The sequence below is a fragment of the Adiantum capillus-veneris genome, chromosome 16 (assembly GCF_014529385.1).
Source record: "Adiantum capillus-veneris isolate H3 chromosome 16, ASM1452938v2, whole genome shotgun sequence".
Classification (NCBI taxonomy): domain Eukaryota; kingdom Viridiplantae; phylum Streptophyta; class Polypodiopsida; order Polypodiales; family Pteridaceae; genus Adiantum; species Adiantum capillus-veneris.
In genome coordinates, this window is record NC_140946.1 from 46,048,237 (window position 1) to 46,074,809 (window position 26,573).

At 42.3% G+C, this 26,573-nt stretch overlaps 1 protein-coding gene and 1 pseudogene across 2 annotated transcripts; one reads left to right on the forward strand and one right to left on the reverse strand.

Moving 5' to 3' along the window:
• Nucleotides 1-3,659: 3,659 nt before the first annotated feature.
• On the reverse strand, nt 3,660-4,827 carry LOC147438961 (protein ANTAGONIST OF LIKE HETEROCHROMATIN PROTEIN 1-like; annotated as a pseudogene).
• Nucleotides 4,828-6,853: 2,026 nt separating this feature from the next.
• LOC147438962 (branched-chain-amino-acid aminotransferase-like protein 2) lies at nt 6,854-20,284 on the forward strand. 2 transcript variants are annotated; one of them, XM_086484224.1, is made up of 3 exons: nt 6,854-7,379; nt 7,492-7,865; nt 20,015-20,284. In XM_086484224.1, the coding sequence occupies exons 1-3, from the start codon at nt 7,029-7,031 to the stop codon at nt 20,157-20,159; spliced, it is 870 nt and encodes a 289-aa protein (XP_086340350.1). In that variant the 5' UTR covers nt 6,854-7,028; the 3' UTR covers nt 20,160-20,284. The 2 variants fall into 2 exon arrangements, with proteins under 2 accessions (XP_086340350.1, XP_086340352.1); XM_086484226.1 differs by lacking the exon at nt 20,015-20,284 and adding an exon at nt 18,009-18,293.
• Nucleotides 20,285-26,573: the final 6,289 nt, after the last annotated feature.

Genomic DNA, 26,573 nt, shown 5'->3' on the forward strand with positions numbered 1-26,573 from the left:
CTCCCACTCCTAAGAGTTGAAACCGAGCAACCTTAATACAAGTGCACTCCTCTTAGTCATAATGGTGTCAAAAGAGCTTGTCCTTTCTAGAGATAACAAGAGGATGTCAATGAGTGCTAGCTCAGTTTAGAGAGCAAGAGCATCTTGTGTCTAAGGTCTTGGGTTCAAACACCCTTGACGGCTCGTGTGACATGTAGCTCTAAGGCGTTGTTTCCTTAGTCCATATGATGGGTTGGCCAACCTTATCCGGCTAGGATGCTCCACCTCACGGAGTCAGGTGTGTGAATTGTAATCTCAAGTTCCTACTCTCTCTCAAAAAGAAAAAAAAAAGATAACATGAGGATGACTTGGCCCTTAAGAAGTTGAGATATGAAGACACCAACTCTAGATAAGAATTGGATTGATTCTCATACTTTAGTGAGGAGCTTTGATATTTGAGGAAAGAAATCAGAGATACATAGATTTCACAGTATGATAGTCCTATTGTACAAACTGTCCATTTCAGCAAAAATACTGTTCCAATCTCACATACATAGATTTCACAGCAGTAATCGGCACTGCAGAACCACTCTTACATAGGGAGCCTAGCAAACACATTTGACATCCTGGACGCAATCGCATTCAGGCAATTTAGTTGCGTCTTCAAGATGTTAACCTCTTTGCGTAACAAAAATATTTGTTCCTCTAATTTCGCCACTTGGACATCAACGATGTTGACGTTATAAGTATTGATGCTTTCTTTGATTGTGTCGATTGCTTCAAGAAGCACTATTCGGAGAGATGGTTGGCTCGTTGTTCGATCTCCAAGAAACTCCTTCAAGATTGCAACCAGCACATCCTCGATTTTATCTATGCGTAGGTCCTCATCTGCTTGTGTCTCCTCCTACAATACTGCTTCATTTTGATCTGCAAGACACAACATACAAAGTCAGAGGGACATCTTGCTCAAAAACATATTGAACCAACAACATAGCAACTAGTGATACTTGTCTAAGCAACTGTCGTGACACCAATTCCATGCACCAACGGGATATACTCGTCCCCTATCTCTGGATTCGGTGTGTTTGGATCCCCCCGAGTCAACATCAGCCTCATGATTATCAATAGTCGCACATCCTAGGCTGTTAGAGATATTGACAATGAGATGCTACTTCAGTTTCCAACAACGCAAAGCTGATGCATTACCTTTCTCTTTCTTGACAACGCGACAGAAACCAATCCGATCGTGGATGTGTTGTCCCGCACATGTTATCAATGACAAAGATATTGACAATGTCCTGGTAGCTAGCAGTGCTTGGATGCACCATACAACGCCAAAGTGCTTTTATCTTCCTTAGTTGCATCCCTCGTCCTTGGTATGGAGTTATCCATGAAGACGATGGGTAGTATCTCCATGTCTTCACCATTCTATGCAACGTGGACAAGAAATCATTCCCGGCTAGGTGGCGCATCTTGAACTTCCAGAACATTAGTGCTCTATCAAAGATATTTGCCGGCGTTAAGCAGACCTTGTTTTCACCTCGTCCGCGCTATACAGGCAATATAGTTCTATGCCTTTGTTTACATCGTCAGCAGTGATGTTGTGCATCACTTTCTAGAAGTACACCTCACCACTTTCCTTCAAATAGTATCCCACCATTCCCTCAAAAGTATGTAGATTCTATTGCTTCAATCCCCGGCACAACACCATGCCACCTGTGGGTGTTTCTTTATCCCAGCCCAGATAAGCTTTGATCTTCTTGCCATAAACGCACAACCATTTGGAAGTGCAAGTGGCAAAGAGCACCTCCCCTCTCTACTGCGCACAAGCCAGCATCTTCGAGAAAGGATTCCATGCGCTGCAGCAAGTTCACATCTATATCACCGCCCCCTACGGAGACGGTCACACTAATCTCCATGACTTTGCTAGCAGGTTTTGGTCGTCTAGCAGTCAGTCGCTGCACCTTGGTACGCTTTTCCCTTTTTGGAACAACAGATTCATCTTGCTTGGCCTTTGCTCGTGCTTCGGATTTCAATCTAGGCATTGAAACTACAGTGCATGTAACGACTCACTGCTGCTCTGTGTACCACCACCAAGCAACATAACAAGAGTGGATCAATAATTGCTCTCTGACCACTCCCTGCTGGTCTCCGTCCCACTACCACAGCAAGGGACATGCAGCAATCAACTAGGGCTGCAGCAGAACAGGCCTTGACACAGGCTAACACTGACACATAATGCCACAGCAACCCAATACGACAGCAACACAACAGCCTTTGACACAGCGCATAGAGCTATTGCAGAAAAAAACGCAGAGAGCAATTTCACTCACCTCCAGTCCAGAGTCCTCCGAAGCACTGCGACAAAAGCAACATGGCCACCTTCGAGCATACATAAAGAATTCGAGGTCCGCCACCTGCTGCAATGTGTCCGTGCCCACGCTGGCGAGCGCCACGTCGCACTCGATTCTTCTTTTCGATTTTAGGTCGAGGTCAAACAGAGCGGATCTCGCCAGATTCGAATTAATGTGTCCTGCTGCGAAAATTAGGACAACATATTGTCTCTATATAAAGATATTTATATTCTTTTATATATAACCCAAAGACCTAATGGATTTCTCTATTGTACTACTACCTACTCGGTCCACCTCTAGTTATTAACACGCGGAATCTCGAAAGATTCACTCTCTCTCTACTTTCTCCCTTTTGCAAGTGTTGTGTCCTGCACGCTTCACCCCCCTCCCTCTTGCACTCCATTACAGCTTCTATCGTCCACACCTCGTCTGCATTGTCGAGCTCTCCCACACCTCTTTGGCTCTGTGATGCCCATTATAGAGGACTCCATGAAAAATTTCCCCCCTCAACACCTCCTCACATGTTCTTGGCACCTTTTGTGTTGGCCATTGTAGAGTATTCCATCTAGAATCCCCTCGTTCATGCCTATTTCGCTACGTTGCCTCACCTCCTAGCCTGCCTACACTACATCACCCATTGCACTCTTTGCTTCCGATTGGAGGCGCTTGTAGATCTCCTGCCCTTGCCATGCGCGTTTTGGCCTCTCCATTGGGGCTCTCGGATGAAAATCACTTGCCCCAGCTTCCCCCACATCAAATCAGTACGAACCGAAAAAGAGGCACCTACAACATGAAAACAAGAGAGGCAAGCCTCACTATGGCAAAGCTGCGTTGCTTCTTGTAGGAAGAGAGAGAGAGAGAGAGAGAGAGAGATGTAAAGCGCACATGAGGCCGTTTGTTCGGCCATTTGTTCTCAAAAAAGTGCAACAAACAAATGCGAACTTTTTTTCATTTCACGCACATGCATACGTTCATGATTCCGTTCGGTAAAAAAAACAACCTGCTCCGTCCGACACATCATGTGCGCACATGTGGCCGTCCATTCACGTCCATTCAAAAAGCGCATAATAACATTGTACAAAATGCATGAAAAAAATGCATGACGAACAATGATCTCAATGTTCGACAACCATATAAACTAGTGATTGGCAACCATCAATAAAGTTGTTCTAAGTACATCAAACAAAGGATCATTGACAACGATACATAAGCTTCGGCATTGCTGCTCATTGGCAGCCATAAACAAAAATGCTAAAGAATCATAATGAAAACACTGTAGCCATAAACCAAGATACATGAAAAAAACTGCAACCCTCAGGACATGACTCAATCCTCGGACTCAGAATCATCATCAATCCTTACAAAACACAACTTCATGAAATTAGACGTAAGCTTTATGAATACATAATTTGGACATTAGTTGAAACAAAATAAAGAATCAATCTCAAAAATAAGAGTAATCACTAAATCCACAACCTGCTACACCTGGACCTGCTGCGTTTTGAACCATCAAGCTTCTATGGTGGAATAAGGCTGTCCTTATCCGCAAAGCCATCTCGCAGTGAGCTGGATTACTGCCATCATTGGGAAGTGGCACTTGGGAGTTGGGATACGGATCTCTCTGATCTTGAGGCTTCACCTCGCCTTGGATTTGCACAAAGTTGTGTAGAAAACAACATGCTCCTTTCACGTAGGGCACGAAAACAGGATCGACATTGAGATCTCGTAAAAGTCGCCACCTATTCTTCAAGAGACCAAAGGCATTTTCCACCTTCACTCTCCCCTTTGAGAGTTTCCTATCAAACTCTCACTTTTCACGTAAAAATTGCCCTGTCTTCACTCGATATGGCTTTACCAAGAACGTCCTCGCTTTGTAGGTTGAGTCTGCAATCAAATAAGGTTGTATTGTCTCCCCCTGAATGTGCAATAGTGGCCGATCGAGTGCTTCTCTCCGTTTAAGCTGACCATACAAGTCGCATTCTTTGAAGTGAGAAGAGTCATGCACCCCTCCTGCAGCCCTACAAACTGCACTCCAAAAAAGTTTGGTTGAGTCCATAATACCCTGTAGGAGGATGCTCGAAAAATCATGCATGTTGATGTATTGTGCTGGATAGAACTCTCTTGCTGGCTTTCTTTGTAGCCGGATGTGAGTCCCATCAAGTGCTCTGGAAATATGCGGCAAACTAGAGATAGCCTCAAATCCTGTCATTATCTGCTCAAGACGGTCTCCATGCGGCACTCTAATGTCGACCCTATGAAAGAAGTCAGTACTGCTCAAAATGCGACAAATGATCAAAACATATTTGCGAATGGTGCTCTCACCCAAGCCAAAAAGATTTGTCATGCTTCGTGAGGAGTGTCCATGAGCGAGCTGCCAAAGGACGCAAGAAAGCGCTGCCTGTAGAGAAATGGGCTCTTTGACAAATCTGTCTCAGCTTGTAGGTAGATGTGGACTAATCATGTTTAGAAGCACATGAAAGGATCTGCGAGACATGCGATACGCAAAACAGTAGGGATCTTGATTTGCCAAGCGAGCTGAAGACCAAAGCACATTGTGCACATTGCGAAAGAATGTGTGTTGGCGATGAAAACACCACCATATTCTTGGTGCAAAACGCCATGCCGCTGACTCAAGTGCCCCCGCCATCCCACAACACAACAATGCATAAGCAAACATAAGTATGAAGAAGTTGTTATCCTCCAAAATCCTCAAAGCGTTGACCATGAGATGCAATAGTTAGTCCTTGAGTACTCTCACGCAATAATGTCATCATTTCAAAGAGATCTACCCACTCTTCCATCCTATGATTGGAAACAAACATATTGATTTGGAAAGGCAAAATAACGACAAGAAAACAAATATCCAAACTGCAAAGTAAGTTATAACATACCTGAGAACAAGTAGGGACGCTCACATGCGGACACAATGAAATGCGGCTGCAAAACCTCACCTACATAAAAGTAGACATGTCTATATATCATTTCTTTTGCAATGTAATGTGGCAGTGCTCAAAGAAAAGAGAGATTTTACTATGATTAGGTATACATGAACTTACAACTCTGGCTGCTTAGAGATAAGCTTTGCAATCTCCAAGAAAATCTGGTGACGCTTGGTCTCTTCCTCCTCTCTGATCCTAGCAATTCTCTCCTCATGTAGCATCCTAGCCGTCTCAAGCTCTCGCAATGTGCTTGTCTTCTTATCTTCTGCACGCTCGTAGGCCTCACACATTTGTTTCATCCCATCACCCATCGTCTTGGTCACTGTGCCCAAGCTAGATTTTTTTGGTTGCTTGACTTTCTTACCAAATATGCCGTCCAACCCATGTGTGTGTGTTTTGAGATGCAGTAGAGCTGCCGCCCATTGCTACCATCAAGTAGCCGTCTTTGTTTCTTGCAGAGTTTTAAAACGCCCACCAAACGCACTATCTACGCAACATTTTAGAACGCTTCTCTACGAGCGTCTGGAGCCTTCGCTTTTCCGTGTGGTCTCTGATACCAGTTGATAGGGCTACGAGTCTAGGGAGGATGCCAATGGGGGAGAAGCACCATGGCATGCAAGTGCACAGAAACATGAAATAGATGGATGGAGAGAGAGAGAGAGAGAGAGAGAGAGAGAGAGAGAGAGAGAGAGAGAGAGCATGACACCAAAAAATAAAAGGACATGCTATGATATTTTACAATATATATAACTGCTTTGGACATGCACACTCCACTAGAATTGGAGGTTCACAATGTATCTACATGCCTATAAAAGATGTTCTCACGTGCAATTGGGCTTGAAGCTCAACAACCTACGGCTGTACTTAAAAAAGAATCTATTAGGTAAAAGATTCTTTCAAAAGATTCCCTCATCTTTCACCCCCTCTTGTCGACCTCTCCTCATGCAATTTCTTGTTGCTTCCTTCTCCCATCGCTCACGCAACCTTGATCGTCACCCTGTCGCCTCCCACATGCAATCTTGTTGCTCCCTTCACCTATTGACGAGCAATCTCCTTGTGACTTCTCTGGAAAAAGGCAGAGAGAGAGAGAGAGAGTCACTGCATCGCAATCTCCTTTGGAGAAAGGCCACTTATAGGAACAATCTCCTCTGCAAACAGTGGTATATCATTGACAACCGAATTCACAGGGAGGTAGTGATTACTTGCTGCTATACAAGAAGCCTAATCTAGTGTGTGTGTGTGTGTGTGTGTGTGTGTGTGTGTGTGTGTGTGTGTGTGTGTGTGTGTGAGAGATAGAGAGAGAGAGAGAGAGAGAGTCGCATGAGCGGAGCATGCAAACATAGAGTTAAAAAAGGAAATTTACCTCTACAAAACAACGATGAGAGAAAGGATCTAGGAAGATTCCTCACCTCATATCTTTTCTGGAATCGGTACTGCATGAAATTGGCTTTCTCTCAAAAAAAAATATGATCAATAGTACTAAGATTCCCTCCCTCCCTCCCCAATTTTTTTAAAAAAAGACTGGGCACGGCCACTCCTCTGCCCACTGGACCAACTCTGGAGTCTACAGACGTGCGAGGCACCAACAGTTTTGAAGAGTGCCGGCGCTGATTTCTATCTGAAGAGAGAGAGAGAGAGAGAGAGAGAGAGCTCTTCAGCTACATGCAATTTTGCAGTGTGTAGGTGTGCAAATTGCTGGTGGAGAGAGCTTTCCTGGTACTGGCCGCTGGGCACCATTGCACATAGGAGGACATATATGGATGGAGAAGACGTTGCTCCTATAGTGCTATGGTGCCACCCCCGGTCCCTATCCACGGCTTTTGAAAGGGCTTTTGTGGAGAGGGACGATGATTTTGTCTGCTATCACGAGCCCTTTGGGGAGCCCTACTACTTTGGCGAGGAAGCATTGTCATCGCGCTTCATTGCCGACACAAATGGTCACTCAAGAAAAGCGCTAACCTATATGCAAGTCATGCAAGAGCAAGTGCTGAAGGAACATACGGCAATCAGCAGTATTGATGGGGGTGAGATCAAGCGCAAGCGCGTCTTTGTGAAAGACATGGCGCAGTATATAGTGCTTCCGTCAGGCACGGCGCCGCATATGCAGGTACGTTGGATTCTCATTATCACAATGTCTGACACATTGTAACTAAGCCGGCAGATCTGTGTATAAAGTGCTGATTGCTAGTACTAGGATTGGCATGGATAATGATATGCAGATTGAAGAAGGGAATCCTACCGTCATACCCAAGCGGCTACTGGCCAAAGTGAGGCACAGCTTTCTGCTGCGAGATCCCCACAAGAGCATTCCTTCCTATTGGCGTATGTGTGTGGGAGATGCTTCCCAAGCGACTGGATTCCACTTCTACGACCCCAACGAGGCTGGCTACTTGGAATTGCGTACCCTGTTTGAGTATGTGCGCACGCTGACCCATGAGACACCCCTCCTCCTCACTGCCGAGGACCTCCTGCAGGACCCCGTCTCCACCATGCACCTGTATTATCACCACATGGGCGTACCATTTGTGCCTGGCATGCTCCATTGGGAAGCCAAGGGCATCCCTAGTTTTGACTCATGGCCAGGCTTTCATCGGTGAGTCAGCTCATCTCTGTTCCTGCAATGCTGTTAAATTTACTCTAGATAAGGCTTTTGACACGTTTAATCTTGTGGTCACAAAAAGCATAGTTATAACTTCTTATAAGTAAGTTGTGAGCCAATAGTTACAAAAGGTCGACCATAACTGATAAGGCTTTGGTCACGCGAGGCTTAGTTGCCCATTACAACGGCCGACCATTGCTGACAGCGTACAACTTTCCACATGCTTAGTATTGTTACTATGCCTAAAAGGACACACTTTTCAAACTATGCCGGTTTCTTGCCGATCAGCCCCTCTCTCTCTCTCTCTCTCTCTCTCTCTCTCTCTCTCTCTCTCTCTCTCATCTGCGCCTCGCTCTCTCTCTCACTACCTCCTACTCCCCGTTACGTTCTTAACTACCGTACCTGTCGGACTCGGAACTGTCGAGGCTTACAGATAACTAAGCCTCGCGTGACCATACCCTAACTATGCACCGCATGAAGATTTTTTGACCCACTATAATTTCTATATTGTGAACCAGTACCTCTAAATGTGTTACTATGGCTCCTGTGACACTAGGACGGGCGGTCACACCTATTTTGGAAGGTGGCCAACCATAGAGAGTCACACTGGGTCATTAGTAAACCTAATGCCTATTACCTACATCAAATTGGTTGTAGTCAAGTGGTAGAGCGTCCATGTTCCATGCGGATGGCCGGAGTTCAAATCCTTTGAGATTCTTTCATGCGCACGACTTTTGCAGTAATTGGCCGCTTCAATGGAAAGTTGGCCGGCCTCTCTTGATCTCCCCTCTGACAATGGCTCGCAGCCAACTTTTGCCTTTGTCATGGCGAATGGAGTGATGCCATCTCAACATGGCCTTGCACACCCCGTCCGAATGTGAAAAGGGCCTCTGAGTGTGAGACCCTATCTCTAGCTCGTTGCCAAGGGCTTGCCAGTCTAGAGTGGGGCTTGCAATCACTCATGGGGCCCTAACTACATCTAGCTCATAGGAATGGGGTCTCTCTCTACCAATATCTCATGATCCCACAACACTTAAGGAAGGAAAACGCTCAAAAGCTTATTTTTCCACGAGATAAAGTGCCAAAAACTTATTGTAGAGTTGTTTGTAGATAGTACCACATGAAACTCAAACAAACATGATCTATCTACGTGTGTACACACCATGACAATTTGTAGCAAGAGTGGTACTCATAAGGAGTTGTTGACATTCATTTTCCCATGTGGGGATGTTTGTTGTTTTATTGTTGCTTATCCTTTTAGTGTTAAACATCATGAGCCACTCCTTAGGATCGAGGCACCACCTTTCACATTCTTTCATTGCCCATTAATCCTGTACAAGATGTTATCAAGTATAGCACAAGAAGATTTAGAAATTTTCTCATGTAGGAAAACAGAGTCTTTTTCAGTGCTTTTCATACAATGCATAACATCAAGACCTTATGCTCGAGAGGCATCGCATACCTAGCTAGGTACGATTGGGGGCAGAGGACCACCGACCTAGTTATCAAGTATAGCACAAGAAGATTTAGAAATTTTCTCATGTAGGAAAACAGTCTTTTTCAGCATTTTTCATACAATACATAATGTCAAGAGCTTCTAATCGAGAGGCGCTGCATACCGAGGTAGGTACGATTGGGGGCAGAGGACCATCGCCCCCCCCCCCCCCCCAACCAAGCCGCCGGCGGTCCCCTGCCCCCAATCGTACCTAGCTAGGTATGGAGTGGTCCCTCACAGAAGCTCATGATGTTCACGTAAGTCACAATGTGGGAATTATTGGGAGAATTTGTCCAAAACTTCTTGTGTAGTGAACTCTAATATTTGCATCAAAATTGGACGTTCATAGTGAGTGTTAGTCAAACCATGACCAAGTTTTTGATTTTTTTTCCTTGACCTCATTTCATCTCAAGTCTTGTTAGTGCTTAACAAGAGTCATAATTTTGTTATATTTCAGGGAAGCGCAGCAAAGTTTTGGGTTTGGAAAGTTTGTAAGTCCTCCCATCATTCATGAGTCTCCATATCCCAAGTTGGTGTATGATACCATACAGATGAACCAACCTCATTACAACTACCTTTTGAAATACAAAAGATAGTCTCATAAGTAACCTTTTTGTCAAGCATCCACAACGAAAATTACGCTCTCATTAAAAACTACTTTAATGGGAATGAAGACTGAGGCTGTTGGTCTTGATAAGATTTAGGGGTGGACGTAACCCACAAGCAAAGATTTCAATGGGTCCCGGAAAAAATAAGCTCAAAAATGAGAAGATGGGAGTTTGTTCTCCTCCCCTTCCAGAGCCGGATTAGAGTGGTAAACTCTTATATGATGTCGTATATTGCTTTCCTCAGCCCTGTCCTCAAGATGGCCAAGTGTCACTGGAAAGAATGCTTAAAACCAGTGAAAAGGTTTCTTTGGAAGAACGGCACAAAAACCTCCCGGCCATGGCAGTGGGCTAGATGGGAGATAGTTGCTCGGCCGGTAGACCAAGGAGGGCTCGGCATTATTAACCCTATATCCCATGTTGAGGCCCTGTGTGCCAAATTTATGGTCTCATTGGTTAAACAAGACCAAGCTTGGGCTATCATGACCAAGGAAATGCTTGATGCAACTAATCTAGGATCGAAAGGGGGAAAGTGGAAGGGGGTTGTGATGCACGACAAACTTCTCGCCCCGAAGTGGTCTAATATTAGTTCTGGTGGACTCTCAAGGGAACTGGTGAGGAAGTGCAAACGAGCAGCTGAGGTTTTGGAATGGGGGGGAAAAACCAGATACTTCAAGAAATCCATTTTGCACTGGTCCCCTTGGCTCTCTAAAATATTGGGGCCGCCACAAAGCCCCTATTAGGTAGAAATAGCCAGGAATGTGAATAATAAGGGGCTCGTTCGACTGAAGCAATTCTGGGATGGTAACAATAAGTGCTGGAAAACTGCCGACTCTGTAGCAACTCATTATCAATTGAATGGCTTTGAGATCTTACTAGTCTACAAGGTGTTAAAGGAGCTTGATAAGGTGGTGATGTCAATTTGTGAATCCATTTTTGAGTGGGATGCTTGGAGATGGCCCGAGAGTAGCCTCTTCTGGAACCTCATTCTAAAGGCATTTACCATTCACTAATGCACGAGGAGAACTGGTGTAGCCCCCTCAACAAGTTATGGAAGAGGCACTGGACGGAAAAACGGTGGGAGGAAGTCATGGAGAAGATCTGGAAGCCAAGGTGGCCTCAGTATATGAAGGTTTTTTTGTGGAAAGTGATGTGGGGTGCTTTGCCGACGGGCGTAAAGATACAAGAAAGAGGAATCGGGTCTTCTCGTTGCTCGGGGTGCAGAATAGCTAGTGAAGACCTAGCCCACCTGTTCATGGGATGCCAAGCTATCAGTGGCCTGGCTGGAAAAATATGCAAGTGGATTCAAAGGACTTGGCAAATTAAGTTCTTCAAGAATGATCTGATCTTTGGTAGTAACGGGATGGGAAGTCCGGCTATTATGGTTTGCACTCAAATAATCAGGTACTACTTCTTTCACGATATTTGGCAAGCAAGGAACCGCCGAGTGTTTGAGGGGGATCTGGCTGTGGCAAGTGTTTGTGAAATCATACAAGAGAGCAGAGTGACGATCCATATGATCAGAGGAAAACAAGCCTCAGAGGACTGGTCCAGAACCATACAGATCATGATGACATCTTGTAATAAGTAAATCCTAGGAGTAGCGGTTCCTCTGCCAAGCAGAGAACTTGTAATCCTCTGACCCTCAAGGCTCGGTCTGAGCTTGAGGTTGATGTATATTTCTGATGTTAATACTATCCACTCACAATTGTGAGTTTTGGAAAAAAAAAAGATTATGATGTGACACAAGACATGGCGAACAACAATTTGTTTCATCTTGCAAATCCCATCCAGGATAATAGCTATAAAATGTGGGAATGTACGATCATCTCAAGGTGAACATGAGAGAGGAGGAACTGCCGTGTCTTCAATAATGAAGTTTCTGTGGTCAGTTTTTCAGTAATTATTCAAGAAAGCAAAGAATTGATATATACGATAAGTAAAAGTCATGACTCGGATGATTGGATTTGGGCAGCACAAGCCATTCGATCAAAACCTTTATGGTTGTAAAGTCTGATGTAATTTCCACCTCTCAAGGCTCGGCCTGGGTTTGAGATTGATCTGTAATTTTCTGTTCTCTTTCTAATACAATCACTCACAATTGTGAGTTTTGCCAAAAAATATATATATATTGGCAACAACAAAAATCCATGCATCTTAATGCCTACCCTACCCTCTCTCTCTCTCTCTCTCTCTCTCTCTCTCTCTCTCTCTCTCTCACACACACACACACACACACACACACACATTGTGCGCACATAACCTAAAGATATCATGTCCACATGGTCTTGTGATTTTGCATGGTTTCGTATGTGTATTATTACCCTTGTCATCTTGTCCTTCATCCTTACAAATTAGTCTTCCCTAAATTTGTCCTCTCGTCCATACCTAGGCTCCTTATTAGGATATTATGGAAATCCAAAAGAGAGCAATAGTGGCAAGCCAATACAGAGAATATTAGTCTCACATAAGATCTTTTAAGTGTGATGGTTGGTCACTTATAAGATGGTGGTAAATTTAATGTGGCCTAACTCTTTCTCTCCTTGTTCCTTGACGTGCGTAAGTTTGTGATGCTATTGTACATGGATCTACCACTTTCCTCTCTGTCCGATGCTACACTGTATGGATTATTCCTCTTTTCCCCTCTGTACGGTGTCTCCACATCACCCTTGGAATACATGAATGTATCCTTTTCCCTCTGATGTGATACTGGGATCAACCTTGTAGTACACCGATTATCCCTCCTCCTCTTAATGACAATTTTGTTTCACTAGCTAAGACATGGCTTTGTGGATGGTGGCTACTATCACACTACAAAGCTCTCAGATGTCTATTTAAGGTGAGGAACTCTATTTCACTCAATTATTCTTGGATTAATTTTTTTATATTTTACTAATTTACTGGCTTTACTCACTAGTGCAACACATGGGGATGATTTTAGTAATACTTACCACCTGATATGTCGCTTTTTGCCCTTCAAATTTTGTCTATAATGGCCTTGTTTTGAACTTAGAAAACAAAACTAGCTTAAATTCATTTGATGAAATCATGTTCTCCTACTTGGAAATGGCCATTGAATGTTCCATTGCTTGAAAATAGACTCTAAGGTGAAATACTGGCCCAACTGGATTTCTAAACTGCCATACTATTTGATTTGTGAAAATGGTGATGGGCTATTTGGCCTATCCATGAAGTCATTTGCACAAAACATGTAGTCTCCCACTTTGGTGATTAATTGGTTTTTTGGTTAAATAATTATGATAAGCAAACATGAAGCTATTGGTTTCATTTGCTGTATGATTCTATTATTGAAATCTCAACCTTTTTTTTTTGGCCTATACCAAATGTACCAAAGGGGTGAGGTCTTAGTGATGCCTTCCCTTTTTCTTAATGAAAAGTGAGGTTTTTTTTTTAAAAATGCACAATTTTTTATCGGTTGGATGATAGCATATATAATTGATTGTGAAGATTTTGATTATGAAGACACAGTAATATATTTAGACTAAGAGCCGGGTCGCGCCATGCCTAGTAGGACTAACAGTGTGGTAGGAGGTAGTTGGTCACACCCTGAAGGGAGGAAGCCTGGTGTAACGCAACTAGCGAGAACAGCACTTAAAAGCAACTGAAGTGATTGCCTTGATCTTGAGAGAGTTGCATTGCTTCATTGTTGCCCTGAAATATAGCTTAATATCAACATTTTTGAAGGGGTTAGTGAAACCACATCAGTGCATTCACGATTTTGGAGCAGATTTTGGGATTTCCTAAAAAAGGTTCTTGCTTCCCTCCGCTACCCCCACAGACCCATGGTGCAACTCAGCTCTAACACTTAATCATGAAAAGTAGAGGTACGTCACTTCACAGTGATGAGGCATGGCCCTAGGTGAACTTGGAAGAGTGAGCTATGCTAGTGTGCTACCCTCAGGACTAAAGAACACGGGGTCTTCAATGAATAACCCGTCATGGGATCCACAACGAGGAGCTACGCGCGCAAAACATGAGGTAGGCTCGACCGTCCGATTTTAACGGACATGTCCGAGTTTACTTTTTGTGTCCTAGTTTACTTTTCCCTATAGTAGTTTATGTTATATAGTTTATTTTTTACGTTGGTGACAACAAAATACACGCGCATGCATGGTTAGCTCATCGTGTTGCCATGGCCAAGGTTGTGGGTTCGAACCACAGGCGAGGCCGTTGACCTACCTTTTCTGTTGGACGTTGATCCTCCTTGAGATTCCCACGTGCTACGCCCGCCGTCGATCCCATGACGAGGTCTTTATTGAAGACCCCGTGCCCTTTAGTCATGTGGGTGTGCTACCCAGTATTTGATTCTCTCTCTCTCTCTCTCTCTCTCTCTCTCTCTCTCTCTCACACACACACACACACACACACACACATAAAATAAGAGGGTGAATCATGTCTCTTAGTGGAGTAGAGCACAGACCAAAAAGTCACAAAGACCTAACTTTTGAGAGAACCTTACCAGGGGCAAAAAGGGATAAGTTGCACTAAGCCAAGTGAGCTTGTCAAGGACTATCTTGAGAGTTTTGAGTGAGCCTTGACCATGACAAATCATCCACCACCAGGGTTCTCTACTCCACTCAGAGACATGAAAACGCTGCAATACCGACAACAGGGGGATTGGGAGTATACATAGAGGAGAGGCATCCTCTAATCAACAAACCGAAAGTGAGATTCATCAAAGCCAATGAATCCATGAGAGTGCTTAGATTACCCTCATGAGGGCATATATAGATTCACAAATGGGGATCCATATATCTTCTACAAGTGTGTAGAACCCAATGCTAGAGAGTTGACCACCCACATAAGAACCTCTATGCATTTACGTATACATATGCCAACGGAGTACACGTTTTGATGGTAGATAAGTATGGACGTGAGTACAAACTTGTCGATCCATCTGACTTAGAACGATACACATACGAGGGTACTCCGATCTCTACTTACTTTCAATCAAGAACGATACCGGAGTACATATCAGAGAGGATACCATCGGGATTTTCTCCAAGACTAGAGGAGACGACAAGATCCGACTTTGCAAGAGACAATGAATTGGTTAGATTAGTGACTGGACCACAACGATTAAGACCATATCAAGTGGCCTAATGTGTCAAAACAAAGTGCAATGGGTCAGAGGATCCATATGCTCATGTCTCACTCTTTAAACAAGTTTTGAGAGCTGAACAGATTACGAATTTCCATACTAAGTACGAGGGATTTGGGTTGAGATTGGAAGGAACAGCCTTGACGTGGTTCCAACCACTAAACAGAGATGATTTTCCAAACATAGAAAAACTCTTCTAAGAATTCACATAAGAGTTCTTGAAAAGGGGAATCAAGCACAACACGGTGTCACAGATCTACGCTTTCAAACAAAAAAAGGATGAAAGAGTGAAGGAAGCTCTGCTTCACTTCAAACAATACATCGAGAGATGTTTTGTGAGAGAGCTACCATAAGATGACAGGCTATCAGTTTTTTTCATAGAAGGCTTGAGGAATGAAACTCTAAAAAAGACCCGCTAACATTGGCGCCACGACGAACGTTTGTAGCATAGTTATCGGACACTAACATAATGTCAATACTCAGGGATGACTCGGATGGGGCACAGAGACTCTTTGAGATCGTCAATCTCAAGAAGTTAACCTTAACAAGCAAACACACTAGCTCAACAAGCAAACCAACACTCACACATCAGGGAAATCTGTCTATGTTCTTTCTCACAGCTCTAGGTCATCACGCCATTTCGGTATTCGAACGGACTCGAAATGCAACGAAACTTTACGAAGAGGTCTAGGAGACTTAGCGTCACTATTCTACCAAGTCTGGTCGCAATCCAACAAGGTACCAAAATCACGATCCATCATGAAAAAGGTCCTGAAAATTGCAACAAATCAGTCAAGAAAGGTTGGCCTATGGTCTAAGAACACCCTGTTATGGTCAAAATGACTAAAAATAGTGATTTAAGCACTCAAATCTGCAATTAAAGGTCATAGACGCGTAATCCGAACCACAACAAAACTGACAATGCTTACACTTAAATGAAAGAGCAAAGAGAGAGGAACACGATGCAAGTTTCAGAATTGAAAATGGATTACCCAATCGTTAGAAAAGTTGACTACAAGTTGAAGCAACTTCGTAGCTCGAGCATACTTACAACAGAACTCTTCTCTTCTAAAAATAAGCCTCCTTTTCACATTAAGGTTATTGACCTTTATACCTAGGGCATTCTAAATGGCCAGTGGCCAATTCACATGGACCTTTACAAATATCATTACAACATTACAACTTAGGAAATTGATCCACTACTCTGGAATCAGGATTACACAGAGTAATACTACACTAGCTTGGAAAACTAATAGAGGACAAATGTGGTGTCCAGCTACGTGTCCGACCAGGTGGACGCTCGTTCGATTGTCTCTTAACAGATCCTTATCGACAAGGCGACATAGGCTATTATGTAGCCCTAGTGTTATTAGCCCCATGAGCTTGGTTGTTAGATAAGCAGGCTTAACCTTGATGTATATCACCTCGATGCACAAGACCTTGTTGAAAGAGCACACATGGACCAACCTTAGGTAGATAGTTGTGAGAAAGCTTTTGATCGTCTTAGCCTGGCTTTTCCTACATTACCCTCCCCTGCTCTCAACTTCACCAACTTAGACAATAGAAATGTTGCATAGAAAATCCCAAATTACTGTGTTGCAATGTAGTCCATCATGACATCCTCCCCATTAGTGTCCTTGACCACTTGTTTAGTGATCTCCGTGGAGAAGGGGATGAGAAAAGCTCAAGAAAGTTTGATGATATCATGGAAAGAATAGATGGCAATCACCCCTTCCCAAAGACGTTTAGGAATCAAACACACACACACACACACACACAAAGCTTGCTTCATAGGGTGAATCAATTGGGTTTTGAGGTAGGAGAATATTTTACCATGTGCCTTGCAATATTACCATTTAGTGCTGAGATGATAAAAAGCTTGCACACAACTAACTACTTAAGGCTCGTGCATGTGTGCTCTCTCAAAAAGTTCTTCGGCATCAAGGTGATATACATCAAGGTTGGACTTGCTTATTTGGTAGCCAAATAGCATGCCTTACCTCAACATGGTACCATGAGAGAGAGAGAGAGAGAGAGAGAGAGAGAGAGAGAGTTTGCCTTACCTCAACATGATACCATAAGAGAGAGAGAGAGAGAGAGAGGTGATCACTTTTTACTTCGACTTGTTCCTTGATAACTATAGGAAGTCGGTGATATCTATTGGTGTCGAATGTAATCTCAAGGGAAATTATATCGGCATCCATGGAGTTTAGGTAACAAGGGATTAAGTAGAGTATCCATGGCCATAGTAGCTCTTTTGCACCACCATCATCTTTTGTATGTAGATCCTGTATGTATCACTACCAAGGTGCAATTTCTTAGCTTCATCGAGATTATGACTCTCTCTCCTCCCTTTAACCACCATTACTAGGCAGGCCTCGTGATTTTATCGCTTGTTTATTTTTGTTTGTGATCACGATATTTGAGTAGTTCCTTGGTGGTTTCTACTAAGCCTAACCTTAACCGGGAAGATGTTGATACTCGTTACTTGGATATAAACTCACTTACGAGGTCTTTAGTAAGCTTATCCAGTTGTTGGCAAGCTTAACAATCTATACCTAAATCTTGAGGCTAGCTTATGTACTGGATGAGCTAGTGGCCTATGCATGGAGTTCTTTACACAAAATATATGGTTTCTTGACCAAGTTTTCAACTTATACTTTTGATGCTCATGTGGTTTTATTGACTAGTTGAGTGTGATAAACAACAGCACTGAGCCAATGATCTCATATACAATAAGATCTTGCACCCAAAAGGATTGGATTAGTTGATGTTGCTTTGAACGCTGATATTGTTATGAGACTGGGCACCCTCCTGTTGCATGTGGTTAACTGCAATTGGGATAGCTGGCTTAATGGTTAATTATGTGTTGTCTATTTCAATTTTACTAATAGTGAGTGCATGATGGTTTGTAGAATGGAACTCTAGGAGTTAGCGAGGAGGCATCGGCAAATAATAATTTTCTATCATTTTATCCTAGCACAATATTTTAGAAATAAACCACTATGGCTCCTTGTAAATAGGACAGTGAGAACCCACCCTAAGAGGGTCATGCAATAACTAGTGTGTACCACTTATTACTTAAGTGTAAAAGAGGGGCCTCCAATTTTGGCACCAAGAATAAACCAAATATCAAATACCAACTCCACAAGAGAGATGACGTGGAGTTTGTGGCTATGATTTTAGGTCTACTTGTGTAGATGCTCTCAATTTATCTCTTAAGCTTTTGTGTGTTCTCTGTGTACTCCTTAATTAAGTCTACATCTTCTCTTCCATGCTCTTACACCCTCTTACAACTTGTCTCTATCAATTCTATGCTTTAGTCTGTGTGTGCTTGAAAATTGGGGAAAGAGGTTGACATATTGATGGTGATGTTTGTGAGCAATATTGAAATGTTCTAAGCAACCGGTCTCCCCCGGATTCCCCAACGGCCCACCCTAAGAGGGTCATGCAATAACTAGTGTGTACCACTCATTACTTAAGTGTAAAAGAGGGCCCTCCAATTTTGGCACCAAGAATAAATCAAATATCCTTTTCAAAAATTATGTCGTGATTTCTTTTGGCCTACTATGAAAATTGATGCTAAACAGTATGTTTCAATTTGTTCAATTTGTCAAAAGGTCAAAGCAACAAACAACATGTAAGAAATTGGGACTTTTACACCCTCTCCCTATTCTTGAAAAACCTTGGGAGCATATTTCAATGGATTTTGTCACTAGAGTTCCACTCACTGTTCACAATCATGATATGATTTGGACTGTCATTGACCATTTTTCCAAACAAGCATACTTCATTCCTTGTAAGAAAACACTCATAGCACATCAAGCTACACTTCTATTTCTTAAAGATGTCTTTCCGCATCATGGTTTGTCTAAAGTTATAATATCTGATCAAGATTCCAAATTTTGTAGTGCTTTTTGGACTATTGTTTTTTAAAAATATAGAACAACACTTGATTTTACTTCTGCATTCCCCTGAGTCTAATGGTCAAACCAAAGTCACTAGTCGTACCATCATTAACTTGTTAAAAGCTTATGTTTCTTCTCAACCCAAGAAATGGGATGATTATCTGTATATTCTACAGTTTGCATATAACAACGCCACTCACATTGCCATAGGTAAATCTCCATTTGAAATTGTGTATGGTCATTATCTGCCTACTCCTACTTCACGTCTTTCCAATATTGTGCTTGCCATTGATGATTTTATTGTTAATTTTATGAAATTTATGCAAGTGTGCATTTTGCCATTAAACACTCACAAGAACTTCACATTAAGCATGCTAACAAGCACCGCAAGGCACACCAATTTAAAGAAGGTAATTATGTTATGCTTCGCATTGAAAATCGAAGGATCAAAAGTGTTGATACTAATGTTTTTGTTAAACTTGCTCCTCATTTTTACGGACCGTTCAAACTTTTTGTTGTGATCAATGACGTTTCATTTTGTTTAGGCCTACCTTCACATTGGCACATTCACAATGCTTTCCACATTAGTCTTTTAAGACCTTTTAGAGAGCCCTACCTACACACCACATTTACCTCCACCTTCACTTGTGGACCAAGAAGAACAACTCACCCCTGCACAAATAGTTGATCACGAGACCACCACCACACGTACTGGCATGGTTTATAACCGCTATCTTCTGGCCTTCAAAGGCCACCCTTGAGAGGATGCAGATGGATGCCTCTAATTTTTTTCCGCAAATTCCCAGACCTTCTTCACATTTCCATCACTCACGATCCAGTTGATTCTTTAGTGAGCAACTGAGGACAGTTGCTACCCCTAGTCGGAGGGATATTATGAGACTAGGCACCCTCCTATTGCATGTGGTTAACTGCAATTGGGAATGCTGGCTTAATGGTTATTTATGTGCTATCTATTTAAATTTTACTAACAATGAGTGCATGATGATTTGTAGATTGGAACTCTGGGAGTTGACAAGGAGGTGCTGGCAAATAATAATTCTCTGTCATTTTATCCTAGCACAGTATTTTAGAAAAAAGCCACTATGGCTCCTTGTAAATAGGACAGTGAGAACCTACCCTAAGAGGGTCATGCAATAACTAGTGTGTACCACTCATTACTTAAGTGGAACTAAAGTGTAAAAGAGGAGCCTCCAATTTTGGCACCAAGAATAAATCAAATATCAAATACCAACTCCACAAGAGAGGTGTCGTGGAGTTTAGGGCTATGATTTTAGGCCTTTCTTGTGTAGATGCTCTCAATTTTCCATATCCCATCTCTTAAGCTATTATGTGTTCTCTGTGTACTCCTTAATTAAGTCTACATCTTCTCTTCCATGCTCTTATACCCTCTTATAGCTTGTCTCAGTCAATTCTAACTCTTAAGCTATTCTATGTTCTCTGTGTACTCCTTAATTAAGTCTACATCTTCTCTTCCATGATATGTGTGTGTGTGTGTGTGTGTGTGTGTGTGTGTGTGTGTGTGTGTGTGTGCGTGCTTGAAAATTGGAAAAAGAGGTTGACAGATTGATGGTGATGTTTGTGAGCAATTGTTGAAGTGTTCTAAGCAACCGGTCTCCCTCGGATTCCCCAATAGGTATGCTTTGACGGCTAATTAATTTTGAGAGATTCTTTTACTTGAGGGTTTTTTATTGATGATAATTCACCTTGAAAATGTGTTTTTCTATAATATTTTCATCGGCTAAAATTGTTTATTGGCCCTCATGTCCATTGTAGCGGAGAATTTTTGGGTTGCTAACCTAGTGTAGGTTGAATGTTTCCAACTATGTTTTCTAAGATGCTTAGTGTTTACCTTGGGAAGGATCTTCCCTTTTTACTTTTTCTGCCTATTTTTTTCAAGATGCTTATTGTCTACCTTGGGAAGGATCTTCCTAATTTATTTTAGCTTGCTACAATAGTAGTCTTTTGGAATTATTATTTTTTAGACCTTTGGTGCTATGGTTTAAAACAAAAGGATTGTTGACTTGGTTACTACTATGATTTTACAAACTTGTCTTACTATGTTTACAATCTAGTTCCCGCTTAAATTTACTATGGTTTACAATCTAGTTGCTACTCAGGTTTTACAAGCTAGGTCTTATTATGGTTTTACAAGCTAGGTCTTATTATGGTTTACAATCTAGTCGCTACTTATATTTTACTCTATCAAAACTCCCTTTTGGGTTTGGTGGCTCTTTTTGGGCATGATTCCTTTAGTTATTAACTAGTGATTCTAGTGGTCGGTGCTATGGTTTGCAACAAATGATTTATTAACCTAATTGTTACATTGGTCTTATAATCTAGTTGATTATCTAGTTTACAACCTTGTTGCTACTGTGGTTTACAATTTGGTCGCTAGTAGTGTTTTACTTTATCTGCACTCCCTTTTTGGATTAGTGGCCCTTGTTGGACATGATTATGTTAGTTATTTCTACTAGTGTACTATTAAAGATGCACTACATCATGTCTTCGCTATTGGTATTTTTTAGAATCTTCCTGATTAATCTTCGCTTTTGACACGTTTAATCTTGTGGTCACCAGAAGCATAGTCTTATAAGTAAGTTGTGAGCCAAAATTGGCATACTACATAGTTACAAAAGGTCTTCCATAGGTACATATAAAACAAGGCGTCCACAGAAGAGGGGCACTGCCGGTTTCTCTCTCTCTCTCTCTCTCTCTCTCTCTCTCTCTCTCTCTCTCTCTCTCTCTCTCTGTGTGTGTGTGTGTGTGTGTGTGTGTGTGTGTGTGTGTGTGTGTGTGTGTGTGTGTGTGTGTGTGTGTGTGTGTGTGCGCGCGTGCACGCACGCGCCAAGGAGTCTTGCTACTGTGCCTGCTAAAAATGCTCCGCTGCCATATCCCGCGCTCTAGGAGCAACAAGACGAGAGAGAGAGAGAGAGAGAGAGAGAGAGAGAGAGAGAGAGAGAGAGAGAGAGAGACTCGTCAACACTTAAAAAAGAGATTACTATTACTGGCTAGAAATTCAAGGCCACACTTTTTGTAGTAAAAATCGAGTCGTTGCATTGGCAGCTGCCTCCGGCAGTGCCAACAAATAGTACGTCCACATGTGACGGCCCGATTCATTCCAAAAGTAACTGATAAGGCTTTGATCACGCGAGGCTTAGTTGCCCATTACAATAGCCGACCATTGCTGACAGTGTACAACTTTCCACATGCTTAGTATTGTTACTATCCCTAAAGGGCATAGTTTTTAAACTATGCCGGTTTCTTGCAAGTCAGCTCTCTCTCTCTCTCTCTCTCTCTCTCTCTCTCTCTCTCTCTCTCTCTCTCTCTCTCTCTCTCTCTCTCTCTCTCTCTCTCTCTTTTGCTCCTCGCTCTCCCTCTCACTACCTCCTACTCCTCGATATGTTCTTCACTATCGTATCTGTCGCAGTCAGAACTGTCGAGGCTTACAAATAACTAAGCCTCGCGTGACCATACCCTGACTATGCACCGCATGAAGATTTTTGACACATTCCCACTATAATTCCTATGTTGTGAACCACTACCTTTAAATGCGTTACTATGGCTCGTGTCACACTGGGACACGCGATCGCACCTGTTTTGGAAGGTGGCCAACCATAGCCAGTCACACTGGGACATTAGTAAATCGATGCCCATTACCTACAGCAAATTGGTTGTAGTCAAGTGGTAGGGCGTCCATGTTCCATGCGGATGGACTGAATTCAAATCCTCTGAGATTCTTTCGTGCGCACGACTTTTGCAGTTGGCCACTTCAATGGAACGTTGGCCAGCCTCTCTTGCTCGCCCCTCTGACAATGGCTCACGGCCAACTTTTACCTTTGTCATGGCGAATGGAGTGATGCCATCTCAACATGGCCCTGCACACCCCGACCGAGTGTGATAGGGGCCTATGAGTGTGAGACCCTATTTGTAGCTCGTTGCCAAGGGCTTGACAACTTGGAGTGGGGCTTGCAATCAATCATGGGCACTAACTACATCTAGCTCATAGGAATGGGGTCTCTCTCTACCAATATCTCATGATCCCACAACACTTAAGGAAGGAAAACGCTCAAAAGCTTATTTTTCCACGAGATAAAGTGCCAAAAACTTATTGTAGAGTTGTTTGTGGATAGCACCACATGAAACTCAAACAAACATGATCTATCTACGTGTGTACACACCATGACAATTTGTAGCAAGAGTGGTACTCATAAGGAGTTGTTGACATTCATTTTCCCATGTGGGGATGTTTGTTGTTTTATTGTTGCTTATCCTTTTAGTGTTAAACATCATGAGCCACTCCTTAGGATCGAGGCACCACCTTTGACATTCTTTCATTGCCCATTAATCTTGTACAAGATGTTATCAAGTATAGCACAAGAAGATTTAGAAATTTTCTCATGTAGGAAAGCAGAGTCTTTTTCAGTGTTTTTCATACAATGCATAACATCAAGAAGCTGCTTCTGCTCGAGAGGCATCGCATACCTAGCTAGGTACGATTGGGGGCAGAGGACCACCGACCGAGTTATCAAGTATAGCACAAGAAGATTTAGAAATTTTCTCATGTAGGGAAACAGTCTTTTTCAGTGTTTTTCATACAATGCATAACATCAAGAGCTTCTGATCGAGAGAACCGCATACCGAGCTAGGTACGATTGGGGGCAGAGGACCATCGCGCCCCCCCCCCCGGACCGGACCGGCGATCCCCTGCCCCCAATCGTACCTAGCTACGTATGCAGTGCTCCCTCACAGAAGCTCATGGTGTGGAATTATTGTGAGAATTTGTCCAAAACTTCTTGTGTATATGGTGAATTGTAACATTTGCATCAAAATTGGACGTTCATAGTGAGTGTGGGTGAAACCATGACCAAGTTTGATTTGTTTTCCTCACCTCATTCCATTACAAGACTTATTACTGCTTAACAAGAGTCATAATTATGTCCCTTATCTATTTTGTTATGTTTCAGGGAAGCGCAGCAAAGTTTTGGGTTTGGAAAGTTTGTAAGTCCTCCCATCATTCATGAGTCTCCATATCCCAAGTTGGTGTATGATACCATACAGATGAACCTACCTCATTACAACTACCTTTTGAAATACAAAAGATAGTCTCATAAGTAACCTTTCTGTCAAGCATCCACGACGAAAATTACGCTCTCATTAAAAACTACTTGAATGGGAATGAAGACTGAGGTTGTTGGTCTTGATAACATTATGATGTAACACAAGACATGGCGAACAACATTTTGTTTCATCTTGCAAATCCCATCCAGGATAATAGCTATAAAATGTGGGAATGTATGATCATCTCAAGGTGAACATGAGAGAGGAGGAACTGTCGTGTCTTCAATAATGAAGTTTTTGTGGCCAGTTTCTCAGTAATTATTCAAGAAAGCAAAGAATTGATATATACGATAAGTAAAAGTCATGACTCGGATGATTGGATTTGGGCAGCACAAGCCATTCGATCAAAACCTTTATGGTTGTAAAGTCTGATGTAATATCCACCTCTCAAGGCTCGGCTTGGGTTTGAGATTGATCTGTAATTTTGTGTTCTCTTTCTAATACAATCACTCACAATTGTGAGTTTTGCCAAAAATATATATATATATATATTGACAACAACAAAAATCCATGCATCTTAATGCCTACCCTACCCCATCTCTCTCTCTCTCTCTCTCTCTCTCACTCTCTCTCTCTCTCTCTCTCTCTCTCTCTCTTTCACACACACACATTGTGCGCACATAACCGAAAGATATCATGTCCACATGGTTTTGTGATTTTGCATGGTTTCATATGTGTATTATTACCCTTGTCATCTTGTCCTTCATCCTTACAAATTAGTCTTCCCTAAATTTGTCCTCTCGTCCATACCTAGGCTCCTTATTAGGGTATTATGGAAATCCAAAAGAGAGCAATAGTGGCAAGCCAATACAGAATAGTAGTCTCACATCAGATCTTTTAAGTGTGATGGTTGGTCACTTATAAGATGGTGGTAACTTTAATGTGGCCTAACTCTTTCTCTCCTTGTTCCTTGACGTGCATAAGTTTGTGATGCTATTGTACATGGATCTACCACTTGCCTCTCTGCCCGATGCTACAGTGTATGGATTATTCCTTTTTTCCCCTCTGTACGGTGGGTGTCTCCACATCACCCTTGGAATACATGAATGTATCCTTTTCCCTCTGATGTGATAATGGGATCGACCTTGTAGTACACTGATTATCCCTCCTCCTCTTAATGACAATTTTGTTTCACTAGCTAAGACTAATTGGCTTTGTGGATGGTGGCTACTAGCACACTACAAAGCTCTCAGATGTCTATTTAAGGTGAGGGACTCTATTTCCCTCAATTATTTTTGGATTAATTTTATTATATTTTACTAATTTACTGGCTTTACTCACTATTGCAACACATGGGGATGATTGGGAAAGCATCATCTTCACAAGTATTTTAGTAATACTTATCACCTGATATGTCTCTTTTTGCCCTTCAAATTTTGTCTATAATGGCCTTGTTTTGAACTCAGAAAACAAAACTAGCTTAAATTCATTTGATGAAATCATATTCTCCTACTTGGAAATGGCCATTGAATGTTCCATTGCTTGAAAATAGACTCTAAGGTGAAATACTGGCCCAACTGGATTTGTAAACTGCCATACTAATAGTGGTTATTTGATTTGTGAAAATGGTGATGGGCTATTTGGCCTATCCATGAAGTCATTTGCACAAAACATGTAGTCTCCCACTTTGGTGATTAATTGGTTTTTTGGTTAAATAATTATGATAAGCAAACATGAAGCTATTTGGTTTCATTTGCTGTATGATTCTATTATTGAAATCTCAACCTTTTTTTTTGCCTATACCATAGGGGTGAGGTCCTAGTGATGGCTTCCCTTTTTCTTAATGAAAAGTGAGGTTATTTTTTTAAAAATGCACAATTTTTTATTGGTTGGACGATAGCAGATATTGATTGTGAAGATTTTGATTATGAAGACACGGTAATATATTTAGACTAAGAGCCGGGTCACGCCATGCCTAGTAGGACTAATAGTGTGGTAGGAGGTAGTCGGTCGCACCCTGAAGGGAGGAAGCCTGGTGTAACGCAGCTAGCGAGAACATCGCTGAAAAGCAACTGCAGTGATTGCCTTGATCTTGAGACAATTGCATTGCTTCATTGCTACCCTGAACTATAGCATACTATCGACGTTTTTAAAGGGGTTAGTGAAACCACATCAGCGCTTTCACGATTCTGGAGCAGATTTTGGGATTTCCTAAAAAAGGTTCTTGCTTCCCCCCGCTACCCCCACAGACCCATGGTGCAACTCAGCTCTAACACTTAATCATGAAAAGTAGACGTACGGCACTTCACAGTGATGAGGCATGGCCCTAGGTGAACTTGGAAGAGTGAGCTATGCTAGTGTGCTACCCTCAGGACTAAAGAACACGGGGTCTTCAATGAAGATCCCGTCATGGGATCCACGACGAGGAGCTACGCGCGCAAAACACAAGGTAGGCCGTGTACGAGTTTACTTTTTCTGTCCTAGTTTACTTTT

Bases quoted from the DNA above. Each gene is read 5' to 3' on its own strand.
- LOC147438962 (XM_086484224.1), top strand. From the start codon at position 7,029: ATGGATGGAGAAGACGTTGCTCCTATAGTGCTATGGTGCCACCCCCGG. The intron at 7,380-7,491 runs GTACGTTGGATT...AATGATATGCAG, and splicing joins GCACGGCGCCGCATATGCAG to ATTGAAGAAGGGAATCCTAC. The intron at 7,866-20,014 runs GTGAGTCAGCTC...GATGATTTGTAG, and splicing joins TCATGGCCAGGCTTTCATCG to ATTGGAACTCTGGGAGTTGA.